The sequence below is a fragment of the Gigantopelta aegis genome, chromosome 4 (genome assembly GCF_016097555.1).
Source record: "Gigantopelta aegis isolate Gae_Host chromosome 4, Gae_host_genome, whole genome shotgun sequence".
Lineage (NCBI taxonomy): Eukaryota > Metazoa > Mollusca > Gastropoda > Neomphalida > Peltospiridae > Gigantopelta > Gigantopelta aegis.
In genome coordinates this window covers 29,224,148-29,240,538 of record NC_054702.1, presented here as the reverse complement: position 1 = coordinate 29,240,538, position 16,391 = coordinate 29,224,148, and the positions used below count along the sequence as shown (strand labels likewise).

General features: G+C 35.0%; 1 protein-coding gene across 1 annotated transcript; it reads right to left on the bottom strand.

Annotated features, from left to right (window-relative positions):
• Positions 1-1,373: 1,373 nt before the first annotated feature.
• On the bottom strand, positions 1,374-16,390 carry LOC121370330 (26S proteasome non-ATPase regulatory subunit 13-like). Its single transcript, XM_041495479.1, has 13 exons — positions 16,250-16,390; positions 16,013-16,091; positions 13,709-13,743; positions 12,493-12,548; positions 8,894-8,937; positions 8,313-8,399; positions 7,734-7,905; positions 6,195-6,274; positions 4,829-4,954; positions 4,189-4,251; positions 3,597-3,677; positions 3,015-3,131; positions 1,374-1,564 (listed from the first exon to the last, which is right to left on the bottom strand). The coding sequence occupies exons 1-13, from the start codon at positions 16,381-16,383 to the stop codon at positions 1,469-1,471; spliced, it is 1,170 nt and encodes a 389-aa protein (XP_041351413.1). The 5' UTR covers positions 16,384-16,390; the 3' UTR covers positions 1,374-1,468.
• Position 16,391: the final 1 nt, after the last annotated feature.

Here is a 16,391-nt window from a genome sequence, read left to right as displayed (position 1 = left end):
TCTGCAAAACACATGGTGTATATACCCAAAATGCAAACTGCAGACGCAACAGTCAGACTGTATGCATGCACGACATCCAGCTTATCTGAGCCTTTACTTCCTCTTTACTAAGCATTAAGCTCTGTCCTGGACAAACAGCCCAGATAATCAAAGTGTGTGCTCAGGACAACATACTTTGAATTAAACTGAATAGCAAAGAAAGAAACAAAATGTACAAGAAGGAAAAAACACCCACAAAAGAACCATCTCATGCATAAATCAAAATATGCTTATAACATAGCATAACCAGTTTCAATGTAGTGGCCAATGGATACATCGTTTCTTGATCCATCAATAACATTTAATACCTTTTAAATTAGTTAAAATTTTAATACTCAAAAGTAAGATGCTCAAAGACAGTGAGAATGGGAATATAATAAATTATACACCAAGCTAAAGATAAATTTCCTGAAAATATTATTCTGATACTCTGTAAACTGTTCAGCCTGTTCTTTTGATACACATTGTACTTAGAACAGAACAGAACACACTGAAATTATTTCCTGGTGTACCATAGATTTTAGAGTATTTGCATCCCAAGCTGATACAAACCAAAGAATACAACCAATGTTGATTGTTTCATAACTCGCCCAGTATCATCTTCTTTTATATTCTGTCAAATCTCATTTCAACAAACACATTCTTGTAGTAATTGAAGACATGCTTTTAACAAAAGAAAAAAACAGAAGAGAACATTTATCTTACTGAATAAAAAAAGAAGAGCAAACCTTCAAGTACCTAATCCACAACACAAGTCTAGAACATGTAGGAGCAATTTCGCAAAACATCGCAAGTTTATGTCCGAGACAAGCATTATACCGGGCATACATTTACAAGTGTTTGGTATTTATATCACGAAGAAAATTACATAATTAAGGAAAATGTAGCATTTTAAGGACAAAAGAAAATGAAATGTGTGTGTTTTTAACTATATTTGTTGTACTATAATAGTAATAAGAATTGTGGTTTAGTCGTAGATTTATGTTACATGCAAAACTTACGATGTTTTGTGAAAATGGGCCCAGATCACACTTATCTATCTGAATTCCTTGTTTGTAGTTTCATGAAATCAGACTGGACATTTCATTGTCATGTTCACATCCATTTAATTTTTTAATGACAAAGGTGAGAATGATCCAGTTGCATTAATGCTTTATTTAGCTTTCAAATTCAATCCAGTTGCTAGCACCCTCATGCTAGTACTAATAAATATGGGGAAAGAATACTTGAAGTATAACACTTGGTTCCCTTATCTAAAATATTAAACAATTTTGAGAGCTTTGAAGCCATCTTGAACATAAAGACAAATATGCAAAAGATGACACGACACCATATTTGAAATGAATTTATATTTGTGATCCAACACACACAACATAAGAATGTAATGATAATGTTCGTATTAATATCCTTTGGATGTGTCCGACAATTGTTATGTAAGAATGTCATGGGCTCGGACTTCCACCAGTTTTTCCATCTGCTTAACGTCTTCACACCACTGCTTTAACCGTGACTGCATCGTAGAGATCTAAAAAGACAAAACAGTTTAGTATAGTACTGTGACCTGTTGTTCTGTTTAATACTCTTCTCTTGTTATTTGAAGCTAGGTTTATAGAACTCCAAATCTGCAAACCTACCAATCTCTTGGGTTAAATTTTGAAATAAGTTAAAGGGACAGTCCTGCGTTTGCTGCAATTTTTAAGATGTTATCAACTAACAGAGACTTTTTAACAACTGTAATTACATATCAAATAAATTTTTCTGCATAAAATATTAGTGGTTGTATATTAAACATGTTTCTGATCGTTCTAGTATTTGTACTAGGTTAAATTTCATTTTATTTCCTAAAATATATTGTTTTCGTATGTATAAAATTATGTGAAGACAAAATCCAGTTTGGGCTTCTTACAAATATTAAGAAAGAAAGAAATGTTTTATTTAACGACGCACTCAACACATTTTATTTATGGTTATATGGCACCAGACATATGGTTATGGACCACACAGATTTTGAGAGGAAACCCGCTGTTGCCACTACATGGGCTACTCTTTCCGATTAGCAGCAAGGGATCTTTTATTTGCGCTTCCCACAGGCAGGATAGCATAAACCATGGCCTTTGTTGAACCAGTTATGGATCACTGGTCGGTGCAAGTAGTTTACACCTACCCACTGAGCCTTGCGTAACACTCACTTAGGGTTTGGAGTCGGTATATGGATTAAAAATCCCATGCCTCGACTGAGATCCGAACCCAGTACCTACCAGCCTGTAGACCGATGGCCTAACCACGACACCAATGAGGCCGGTCAAATATTAAGATGACCAGAAACAAACTGAATATACAAATACTGATATTCTAAACAAGAAAATATATTTAATGCATATTTTTAGACCTTAAAAGCTTTTATTAGTCAGAAACATCTTACAATGCAGGAAACTCAGCACAGTCCTTTTAAAGCATTGTTTGTTATACAATAATTAATTAATTAATTAACCTATTTGCTTTGAGCAGTTTTTGGACAAATTTTCTGACTTGTTGGAATGCTAAAACCAAACCTATCGCATGAGTTTTGTCAATGATCCTTGAAAATAACTTATTTCATTGTTGAATAATGTACATTGTTTTAATGTGGGTTAGTTGTGGAAGCATCAGTCATACAAAATTTTTAAAAAAAAATCATCATCTCGGTTTCTGCTGTTAAAGTGTTATGTTTCCATGAAATTATATTTGTCTAACAACTTATAAAGATACGTCTTCAATCATATCAGACGATACTTAGATCTCTAATTTTAACTGCAAGAACAACAGTTTCGTTTGTGCATTGCTCACACAGATATATTTTTGAATAACCTATTTTTTTTAGCTATCATTTAAATTGACATAATAGGTTATGCAACAAGGAAATTGATTAATTGAAATAGTTCTTTGCATAACCCAATTTTTTTATTCTTATAGGTGTGGCTACTTGAACAATTTACCTGAATGACGTCAAGTACACGAGGCTGCACCCATGTGACGTGGACTTTCTCATCCACCTCGTCAATAGATCCTTTCACCAGGGAAAGACTCAGTGCTTTCATCACCAGCATCTCCACCTGTGAAAACAGATGAACAACACCTGGTGATGAAAACATCAAAAAATGAAGTGGTGCAAATGCATGCACGCATACACACATACTAAAGCAATTTTAAAAAACCCACTTTTATATGCATAGGCAATAATATGACAGTTTTCCTCATGCTTGAAAAACAGTGTAAGCTAACTATGTGTGTGTACATGCACATATTTTTCATGGATAAAACAGGGTATTTATTATGTTTCCAAGTGAAAAACTATTTATCCATAATAGATAGCTAGATTCAGAACATACAGCAGAATCAGTTATTGTAGTAAGAAGCCAGTAATAACATCACAATACTTTATGAAATTGCTAACTTGTTTTGATCTGCCTGGTACATAAAGTAGTATTTAAAAACAAAAGAGAAAATATTTATATAACACGCTTAAAATTGACAGTCATGGATTTCTAAGCTAGATAAGGATGATTCACAGAACCGACCTCTGACAATGTAATCCTTGCTTCACTTGCAATCTCTTGAAATGTCAATTGCCTGTTTGTAGCAGGTCGCCTGAAGGTCATCTAAGATTTTTAAAAAAAATAATATATATATATATATATTCAAATTAGACAACTGCTAGTAACTATCATAACTGTAAAAGACAATACATAGCATTTACATGGTTTCTCCACTTCGTGATGACAAGAGAATAACAGATGTGAACAGGAAGGCTGCTTCAATGACAAAGTGAACATACAAGGAATATGATCATTGTATGGGACAAATCACTGGGCTCACTTTGCAAGTTTTTAATTAAGCAGATGATTTACTTTAAAAATACAACAAAAAAACCTTGCCAAATTTATCTTCTTTTTTGAATCAGTGTACTGTATTTGTGGGAATGGGTTTGGAATTCTAAACATAAAATTTAAGAAGATGAACATGCCTAAACTAACTTGCAGCTATAGCTTACAAATTTACCATGACAGGCAAGTATTTGTGAGGAGTACGTATATTCACAAATATAAGCAGAAAAAATATATATACATACTGCATGTGTCTCCCCTTATAATAATTTTTATTTATACATACCTCCATTAAACACAGTAATGAAATTTTCTGCCTCATTTGCACCTCATGACCAGCTAAATCAGGCTTGAAAAAGATAAAAGAAGAAGATTTAAACATCTTTACACAGCTGTTGAAGTTGACATATTTGCATTTATCTTGCAATTGCTATATACACTGGCTAAATTAATATTTATAGTCGGGGAAAACAAAAATATAGTTTACATGACATAAATCTTACATATTTATTTATGAATTAGAGTTTTAAAATGCTATGCAGCATCCCACAACGAATGATATCGGGTATTTGGCATACAAACGACTTGCTAGATTATTAGTATACAACTTGCAGAATAAATAAAATAACTGGTTACTTGTTTTAAGATTTCAGCTTTATTCTGTTCGGGTCGAAAATGAATGAATTAACAACACCCCAGCATAAAAAAAATACATCGGCTATTGGGTGCTTCTCGACCAAGCCCAACAGCATTATCTATTCTAACCTACATAGCATGAAGTAAATATTTAAGTCATTAACCGGTTATTCTCTATGTAATAGCAACAGGGTCCGGTGACTTATTAACATTTTGTTAATAAGTTCAGATTCCATTGATTAAAACAAATTCATTAGAAAAGCCAAACTTGTGAAGGTAACACAGCTTACCTGTTGCACCCAGCTTTTCTTGAGAATCTCAAACTGTGAAATGTTACCACTGTTGAAAGCAAACAGAAGATCCACAAGCCAATTTCTGTCTGTTGACTTGAGAGATTCCAGAATAGGATGTGCTAACTGAAAGGAAATAAGGAAAAATTAATCAATCTTTTATCCGAGGTCTCTAATTAATGTACCTTATTTGGGTGGGGTTATTTTTAGTGTGGGGTTTGTAGTGACTTAACCTAAAGTAGCTGATAAAGTTATCTTTAAATGTCTTCATTTTCCCCCCCATATTATTTTAGTACACGTTAAAAACTCATTTATTTTACGAATGGTTGTCATTAGTTTGACTAAAATAAACAGTTTTACTAATTATATTGATGCATATCAGTTAAACCAAAACTAGATGTCATAGAAAAATGTTTATTTTTATTTTTATATATATCAGGGGTGGGGAAAAGCCCTTTTTCCTGGTCTGGGACCGATTCTCGATCTCTGAGACCGAAATTATTTTTTAAAAACGCGTGTTTGTCGGTCCAACTTTTGTCATTCTTGTCGGTCCGAAGCACCTGCCCATTTCTATTATTGGAACAAATTCCTATCGGTCAAGTGGACCGGCCAGCCCAGACATCGGTATCTCGTGCATGATTTAGAATAATAAATAAATAGTGGTCAATATGGCTGGTGTTTCAGACGTTTGTGATTTTAAAGTCTGCCTAAGTATATCGCCAGCCACTGGTGTCGGACCTACGGTAGTGTCAATCGACTGCCATTAGGCTAGACATTTGTCAAAATTAACAAAAGGTTTCCACCTTTTTTTTAACAAGTGGGAGTAAGCAGAACAGCTACATGTACTGTTATCTCGAGAGCCAGTTAGAGGTCAAATTTCATCCAATCAGTGATGACGTTATTACTCTCTTTGTCTAAACATGTGCTAGCTCAGGCTATCAAACACTTCAACGATGCTATCTTTTATTAATTGTGAATACTTGTACTTTTTATACATATATGGGAATTAAAATTCATAACTTTTATTCCTTTTTTATATTATTTATTCTATTATGTAAAATATATACAATTTGTGGGGGTTTTCACTGATCTTATGTGATTAATTTTTAATTTTTTTTATGGTTTCATGTTTATCGTTTCGCGTTCATGATTCAACATAAAACTATACAAATATCACAGATTTTTTAAAAAACTATTTGACAAATATAGTTTTTTGGTGGTTTTTTACCCCCCCCCCCCCCCCCCCGTAGTGACGACATCAAGTGGGACCGATTGACAATTTTATTTTTCCCCACCCCTGATATATATATATATATATATATATATATATTGTAATGTAATATGTAAATGAATTATTGATACATACCAGTTCTCCAAAATTGTAAACACCATCACCCAATATGGCAGCAAGACCTAGATTAAATGCCCTCTCAGTCTGTTCACCAGCTGTAAAATACAATGTTATTGGATAAATTATTTTAAAAATACAATGACATGTACATTACTGAATACCTGATTTATTTACATATTTTAACAATCTAGACCCATCATTCATAAACAAGAGTACCAGTAAGGTACAAATAGGTCGCAGTGACCTAGTTATGGTACATAACACACCACCATCCCAAGTTGTACTTACATGCATCGTATGATGATCCTATATGAATTGATAAGAAAGGTATGGCCCAGACAAGGATTTCCTCTAATGTGCAGTAATGCATGAAAAGTAGGTCACAGTGACCTAGTTATGGTATGCGACACACCACTATTCCAAATGGTACTTGCAAGCAAGGTTTGATGATCCTATATGAACTGATATAAAAGATATGCTCCGAAAACGAAAAGTTTACAGATGGATGCCCGGATGTACGGACAAAGCCACACCATAATACAACCTGTCAAAGACCGGCATATAAAAATAATAGTGGTTACTACCAGTAAATCATGTGTGATCATTTCTAAAACAGCTGTTCACAAGTGTATGAAGAAAAAAATAAAAATTGTCTGACAACACCTCAACATTTTTTAAACTACAGCTATTTGGTATCCGATATACAGTTATTTGGACAATGTATGGTTGAGAAAGGAACTCTGTTCCTCCTGTATAGGCTAATCCTACCATAAAATAGCACGGACCTTTTTTTATACTGAAATCAGTGTATAACGTGGCGTTAGATGTGCCAGTCATGGTGTAGTACTCAGAACAGAAAAACCCCCATTAACTGAGGGCGACTGACTTTGTGACATATCACACCTCTAGCAAGCACTCTTATCACAGAGCTACTTCACACAACCTCACAAGAGTATGAAGTTTGTTTTGTTTAACGGCACCACTGGAGCACATTAATTAAGGATCGACCTATTTGATGTCAAACATTTAGTAATTCTGACTCGTAGTCATCAGATGAAACCCGCTACATTTTTCCTAATGCACCAAGGGATCTTTTATATGCACTTTCCTACGAACAGGACAGCCTTTGTCCAGTTGTGGTGAACATGTTTGGAACGTGAAAAAAAACATGCTAAATGGATCCACTGAGGTGGTTCGATCTTGCAATGCAAGCACCTCAAGCGAACTCTCAACCGACTCAGCTAAATTGTACATGAAGAAAATCTGATATACAGTTACATTCACACACACACACTTACTGAAACAAACATACACACACAGTACATACATACGTGCGTTGAAGGCATAAATCACATGATTTTTCACAGCTTTTGTCTACTTGTGGTGTACTGGTTGGAACAAGAAAAAACCCAATCAGCTGACTGGATCCACAGAGGTGGCTCGATCCTGCAATGCAAGCAGCTCAAGCGAGTACTCAACCGACTGAGCTAAATCCCGCCTCCATAAGTGTATGAAAACTAAAACATATGTCTACAGACTAAAACATTCGCCTACATGGAATATCTTCGAGATTAATGCAGCCAAGGTATCGCAGAGCATCTTTGTAGTATTCCGCGTGGTTACCCATCAGCTTGTGGTAATTGCTGGATAACTCATAAAAACGTCCGTGGATGGTTGTGACTCCATCTATACAATCCAGCAATTTTTTTGCTTCTTCTATCAGAGCCTAAAACAGAAAGAAAATATGGTTTTCAAAGTTTTTATCATCATCAAAAATACATTTTGCAGCCTACAGTACAAAATCAAAAATGCAATTTTAACAAAAAAAGGTATATGCGCCAAAACACAAATACACTAAAGTAAATTTAAAATGTATTTCATAATCAAATTTAGAAAATAAAGTATTAATAAATGGGAAAAAAAAGAAATGAATAATCTGAATCATGATTCTGAAATACAAAACTTTGGTATCATTAAAAAAAAAACCTTGACTACAATTTAGAAAATTTTAATTTTGTATATGTATCTTAAGTACTCTTGAAATAATTTTATATACAATAATTAAAACTGAATACCCCTAAACCTTCTAATATTTAAATAGCTAAGCATGCAACACAGCTCAAATATAATAACCTTTGTTCCATCAAAGTCCTTATTTCGTAATTTGATTGTTCCCATTTGTGTCATACACAGAATCCTGGCCTCGTCACTGCTTTTAACCTGTAATGAAACATAAATAAAAACTGACACATCAGTCCTGTATAATATAGCCAAAAATAATTGGGAAGGGGGGGGGGGGGGGGGGGGGTGGGGGAGGCAGTAAAAATTAATCAGGGCACAGTAATACAGTCCTGATCTTTTTGTATTATTATGGGAGTGATACTGTCCTAACACCCCTATAGGTATGACCGTGAACATTGTAATTGTAGCAAGTAATTTTCGTGTAGCACTGATGCAGGTTAACCATAGAAACAGGTTCTAAAATTGAATGTGATGTATTCATAATTAACGTTATTTCATGTTTGACAAATGTTCTGAGATTCGTTTTCCAATCACATTCTACAGTCTAAGATCAAGAGTAAAAAAAAAAACCAAATATTAAATTCCAGAACATATACTCAAAGGGCAACAAATGATTATCACAAAATTTCATAAAACATACTTTTAACTGGGACATTATGAATGAAGAATTTTGTTTGCCATATATTACTTACCTTTTCATTAATTTTTTCCAAAAATTCCAGTGCTTGTTTTGAATCTTCAAAAAACAAAAAACAATAAATAAATTAATAAAATAACAGATGCAGTTTCATCATCATATTTAAAATTAAAAAATATCTGTGATATTATATTTCACCATTCTAATGTTACTCTGCTGGACTTGTTTAACAGTTATTAATGGTTTCCCTAGTGACTAACCATAACAATAACACTACATGATAAAGCTATACACAAAATTTCAGCTCAATATCTCAAGACCTGAAAAAATGTCTGGAAAACCAATTTCCACACTGCTTAAAGGAGAGGACAATTAAGGCATTTGGCTTGGTAAGCATATTCAACGATATATAATGCACATTATTGCTTAATATCAACAAGTATAATCGTATAGTTAATTAATAAAACGGTTAAATGTGACGGCTATTATATATAACGGGCGCAGCCATTTTGTACCATCTCAGTGAGTACGCCCTCTGGCGAGCTGGTGGTTACGTAATACTTAACGCGTCATGTCAGGAATGAGCCTTAGAACTAGAGAAACACAATCTACCTGGTTTTTGCGGGATGATAAATAGTCATACATTGCAATGTTCTGTAATAATACAAATCCCAGTAAGCCAGCAATAAGTATATTCAGCACTATATATATTATTTTTCAATACAAAATAAAATACCATTGTCAAAGTGGCTACACAACAAGTCGAAACAATTAACAATGTTTTGCCCATGCATTAACCTACGTACTGAAATGATACACAGTTGCTTCTACCTGTGATTCCTGATTGGCAGGTGTGTATTTGATTGGTAACCAGACGAGCCAATTAATTGACGCTGTCTAGACACAAAAATACATACCGATATTGTGGAATATTACCTGTCGCCCCTAAAATAGTAATGGACATGGTTTACTACTGTAAATAGTTCTGTAAAACTATTGATTAAGTAGACTTTTCCATCTAAAACCACAGAACTGACCAATTACGTAGTTCCAATGAAAAGAAAATGATCACTTGGGTATCGTGGGTTGTCGTTTTTGCTCCAACGTAGCATATCAATAGGCCTAATAGTGTACATTTTACCGTTGGATTATTAAACAGAGAAAAATACGATAACCCAATTTTGTTCCGTTAATGCAACTTGAAATATATTTAGTTAAATAGTTTATTATATTATTACATCATTTATGCTGTTTTACAAGTCAGGTTGATCAAAGAGAAGTGCCTTGTCGAAAATTACTGCTTTTGTTTACACTGTACATACAGGAGATGGTCAGGAGCTGACGTCACTTCGCCCCAAGCTATCCCACCGGACGTCACAAAAACTAAACAAAATGGCTGCCCCCAGTTAGCAGAATAATCATGGGTTTTTTTATTAACTCTAAAATTACGCGTTTTTCATTTGCTAAAGTGTCAGTATGTGTTGGTGGTCCGGGTATGCATCTTTCCAACACATAAGGCTCTTGTTTGAGTTGACCCTACCTTTAAGTTAAACGGCCATAACTCCATGAAAGTCAAACTTGATCTGTAACAGTACATGTATTGCCATATTGATATCGTATAAATTCACATGCTAAAAATTACTCTTCTTGAATTAGTGTTAGAGGAGCTCCTATTAAATAGCAAGGTATGTGTGAATTATATTTGTAACCAATTATCACAAACTTGCACTAAAATCAGTTATCTGAAGTTTGCGACTTTTAATTTGAAAACATAATGGTTCACCATGAAAGCGATAGCAGTTTACATGAACATGGCACAATCAGTAAGTGAACAGAACAAATGTCCATGTGAAATATTGTGTCTTGGGTAGATAGTACTGAGATATGCACCCAGCACCATTAGTCTTAAACCTAATAGCCATTGTGCCATCATACTGGCCTTGGTGGTCAAGGCTATCTCTGGATAAGCAGAAAAATGTGCCAAATTATCTATTAAACTTCAAAAAACTCTAACAAAATATCAATTATTACATGAAATTATTTCGCCAAATTAAAATAAAGTTTGCCAATTGTTTCTAAAATTTGCAACTGCTGAATTGACGAGTGCCAGAGCTAGCCCTGGTGGTGTAGTGGTTAAGCCATCAGACTTAAGTCTGGTAGTTACTGAGTTTGCAATGTGGTGCCAGAGTTAGCCCTGGTGGTGTAGTGGTTACGCCATCAGACTTAAGACTGGTAGTTGCTGAGTTTGCAATGTGGTGCCAGAGTTAGCCCTGGTGGTGTAGTGGTTACGCCATCAGACTTAAGACTGGTAGTTGCTGAGTTTGCAATGTGGTGCCAGAGCTAGCCCTGGTGGTGTAGTGGTTACGCCATCAGACTTAAGACTGGTAGTTACTGAGTTTGCAATGTGGTGCCAGAGCTAGCCCTGGTGGTGTAAGTGGTTAAGCCATCAGACTTAAGACTGGTAGTTACTGAGTTTGCAATGTGGTGCCAGAGCTAGCCCTGGTGGTGTAGTGGTTAAGCCATCAGACTTAAGACTGGTAGTTACTGAGTTTGCAATGTGGTGCCAGAGCTAGCCCTGGTGGTGTAGTGGTTACACCATCAGACTTAAGACTGGTAGTTGCTGAGTTTGCAATGTGGTGCCAGAGCTAGCCCTGGTTACGCCATCAGACTTAAGACTGGTAGTTACTGAGTTTGCAATGTGGTGCCAGAGCTAGCCCTAGTGGTGTAGTGGTTAAGCCATCAGACTTAAGACTGGTAGTTGCTGAGTTTGCAATGTGGTGCCAGAGCTAGCCCTGGTGGTGTAGTGGTTACACCATCAGACTTAAGACTGGTAGTTGCTGAGTTTGCAATGTGGTGCCAGAGCTAGCCCTGGTGGTGTAGTGGTTACGCCATCAGACTTAAGACTGGTAGTTACTGAGTTTGCAATGTGGTGCCAGAGCTAGCCCTGGTGGTGTAGTGGTTACGCCATCAGACTTAAGACTGGTAGTTACTGAGTTTGCAATGTGGTGCCAGAGCTAGCCCTGGTTACGCCATCAGACTTAAGACTGGTAGTTGCTGAGTTTGCAATGTGGTGCCAGAGCTAGCCCTAGTGGTGTAGTGGTTAAGCCATCAGACTTAAGACTGGTAGTTGCTGAGTTTGCAATGTGGTGCCAGAGCTAGCCCTGGTGGTGTAGTGGTTACACCATCAGACTTAAGACTGGTAGTTACTGAGTTTGCAATGTGGTGCCAGAGCTAGCCCTGGTGGTGTAGTGGTTAAGCCATCAGACTTAAGACTGGTAGTTACTGAGTTTGCAATGTGGTGCCAGAGCTAGCCCTAGTGGTGTAGTGGTTAAGCCATCAGACTTAAGACTGGTAGTTACTGAGTTTGCAATGTGGTGCTAGGTGTAAGACCGCTATACCGACTTCTCTCTCTCACAAACCATTAACCCTCTGTGTGTTAAACAGACGGCTCATAAAGCTGAGGTGTGTGCCCAGGACAGTGCTTGAACCTCTATTGGATATAAGCACAAAAATAAATATACACGAATTAATAATAAATTAATGTATCATCGAAGTGAGAAAATCTCTCCTAGTGTCTACAAGTAAAACCAGTACCAAACACATGCTTTATGACTTTTACCATTAAATTGTTTAAGCAATAATATTTTACGTTACCTGTTATCTGTTTGACCACAAAAATCACAATCTCCATAAGTGCCAAAGGATTGATCCTTAAAACAACACAAAAATATATCTAACATGAGCAAATAATCCAATTTTCTCTAACGGCAAACTAAAACAAAACTCAAGGATGAATATAATCTTTTGTCAAATGAATTCTGTGAAGCATTAAAACAAAACTTTTAAATTAAATATGTCACTGAATACTATTTAAATTACATGTATAAAAGTCTCACAAAACATCGTAAATCTAGTTTTTCATGTGAATGCAAATCTACGACTAAACCAACAACAGTACAACTAATGCCAGGTTCAGACAGTTAACTGTTACAACGAACATGGCCAACTGTATTTGTGCTGTAATTTCTCCAACTCATGCATGATGGAGGATGCTTGGATTAATAACTAATGGGTTATACAACAAGAATCAAGTTGTAAAAGCACTCAGATTAGCAACTGGACAGTCGTATAAGTCATGACAGCACAAAGTTTGCCAACTTTGTACTGACAGTTGGTAGTCTGAGCCTAGCATAAGGTAGTTTGAAATGACTTTTTTCTTTCTTTTTTTTCCCTCCCAGCAGTGCTCAATCTTTCATAATGATATAATTTTCTGTGTGAAATAGATGCCAAATACGTGTAAATGTTCGACAGGTATAACTGCTAGAAGGAAAATGTTCTGAGATATTTGCTCCAGTTCTTTTATTAAATACACAGTACAGTATCAAATGCTATTTTTGGTCAAATGTTTTACATTTTATAATAAGATTATGATTATTGTTGTGTTTCCTAAGTGTAGTATTTGTACATATTAGTACATTACTCCAAAGTGTCCCGATAAAGGCAGTTTATGAAAATGTGTACTGATCTTTTTCTTTTTATTTATTTAAAATATATATATATATGTTTTTAAACTGAACATGTATAACAAAATACAGTCAACCACCTGTGTTAAGAGGCTATATTTGTATTCTCCCAAATAGTCTAAGAGAATATAAACGAACCTGTATAAAGTTGCCACTTTTTTGGATTGACTGTACATACATATTAAATTTGTAAGAGAATATTGTGGTTTTCAAGACAGGCTAATATATAGTTACAAAATGTATAACAATACATCTTACATGGACACTAGAATGTTACTCAGTTTATATGAATTAACAATAAATTCTGAAGTAATACATTTCTGCAAATAATGCTATAGTGCACAAACCTGTGTTCAAAGTCGGCAATAACATTTTCATAAAGCTGAAAAGAAAGAAAAATGTGTCAAAATCTTAGCAAGCATCATAGACATAGACTGGACAATGGCACCGAGAAATGTAGAGATCAGCACTAACAATGAAAATCTAATGTATACACCTGGTGTACATTATCTGCCAATATTTAACATTCTGACGGACGAATTAAAAAATGCAACCACCAGTCTGACCTGTCTTTTTCTGACTAACTTAATTTGTTATATACCTATTTTGTTTTTGCATTGAATCCATGGTGTGTTCTGAATAGATTGTTCTGTTAAACACTTTTGGGATGTCACTCGAATTTTGTATATCTATATAAGAGAAATGTCAAAAACTTAGTATTTACCAGAAGATTTCAAAATTTATTGATTTGTCATTCAAGGTTTGGGTCTTGTTTTCGGTTACTACATCATTGTACTACATGACATTGATCACTTATCAAGTGTCCTTAATTTTTTGTCATTAAAAAAAATCAAATAAAAAAAAATCATTTGAAGTGAAGACAGTATATTATAATATTGTTGAACAATAATATATTCTATAGGCTGATGGACTAGTAGAAAGTCTGCCAGGCTAGTAAATAGTAGTTGGTTCTGGTCCGGTGGGCTAGTAAAATAATTTCCATTTCTGCACCCATGATATAGCAAAATAACCTAAGTTTCAGTCAAGTTTATTTGCTGCAAATGTCACCTTTTAAAAAATTACCACAGGCAAGACCAATATTGCCGTCAGTAGGCTGTTTCACCCATGGCAATTATTTTTAAAATGCCTTGGGAGACAAATTCTTAGTTCCGAGTCCTGGTCAAACATACTGGTACATGGTTTTAGGAATAGTTAAGAGTAATGTTATTAAGACTCTTTTCACAGCAACCATTTCCTACTTGTTTTATACAACAACTTCTTATGACAATTAAATCTGCCTTTGCAAATACATATCTACATGACACATTGACAGCGCAATTTATATCTGAATAATCCACAAAAATCCAAATGTAGACAAAACTTGAATTGTCCGCCATCTTATCTTCTGACTGCACCACGTCATCAACTGGCACAGACGGAGTACGTCTTGGACAGTGTGCCCATTCACTCCATTGCTGAGTGGAGTACTCTGGCTCTCCAGGAGAGTGAAAGAAGCACGCTCTTAATTAATAATCAAACATTTGATAATTCTGACATTTTTTTCATCAGTAACAAGCGCTTTTTTTATATGCACCATCCCATAGACAGGACAGCACATACCACAATCGTTGGCATACCAGTCATTGTGCACTGGCTGGAATGAAAAATAGCCCAATGTAGTCAACTGCAAATTTTAAAAACAATTGGCAAATTTTATTTAATTTGGCGAAATAATTGCATGTAATAATTAATATTTTGTTAGAAAATAACTTGGACCCTGCAATATTTGAAAATTAATAGATAATTTAGTTAATTTTTCTATTCACGAACCCAAAGCTAGCCCTGCAATGAGGATCGATCCCAGACCTACCACGCATCAGGCAAGCATTTTTACCATTGGGCTAAGCCACTATGTCCTGCCCGATAAAAGCTATCGATTATAATTTAAGGAATATGTAATTTGTTAGGTACCACGTTAAGATAGCCTGACAATATCCTTGTTTAATCGAAAAACGTACGACTAAGAGGAAATGGCTGTTGCGCATACTCAGTCATGTCAGGCTATAAATTTAATGACATTAATGTTTACCTTGTTCAATTTAGAAATAAAATGTATAAAAAGGTTAAGTACCCACATGTCATCTCTGTTCCATCAAAAATTGCACTAGGTGGTAAGAAAACGTCATTTTAAAAGCATTATCGAAAACCGTACTATGACAGTATCAACATAATGGCAACAATACAAAATCAGCTTTTCCCCACGAAAACAGTCACATGACCTGAAAGCGGCTATTCGGAAGTGACCAGTCGTTACTCAATTGGCAATGCTAGCAAACATGTTTGGTTGTGTGGATTCCGTTGTGCACCTGTTGCTGTTTAGGCATGCATTTGCATTGCATTCAGTAAGATTCCAGGGTACAAATTAACTGTAACAATACATTTCATTGTACATTAAAACATATTCTTACCTCTTTTTTTTTCTCCTATTTTTAAGGAAATTTGTTTTAAGTGTACTTCCTTAACAAGAAGTTGTTGTCATATCAATGATCGAACATGCACAAACATTACAAAATACCCGGAAGTAAAATAATATGGGTTTTTTTATTTCGTACGGTTTTCGACACAATAAAAATATTAGGTTTTTTTCTTACCCGTAATAAACCATCTCCTTTTGAAAATACTGGATTCTTCACAAAGATTAGAAGTTTCAGTGTCAGCTGGTGCCATAATCTGTAAAACAAAAATATTGAAAAATATCAAATGATTTGTCATTTTAAACTTAAAGTTAACATGTTTTTGTTTTTCAGTTTCAATTTTGATGAATCATTCTATAACTGGCTACATTATTCAATGAGGAACAATCATTTTAATTAAGAGGCCAATATTACTTTTTGTTATATAACTCTTCAATAGTTCCCCATTCTGTAGCAAGATCACCACTGCTTTTTCGCTGTTGTTCACTTAAATAAGCTCCAACGTCTCTAGGCATGATTGCTAAAAAATGATGTCTTTCTAAGAACATATAGACTA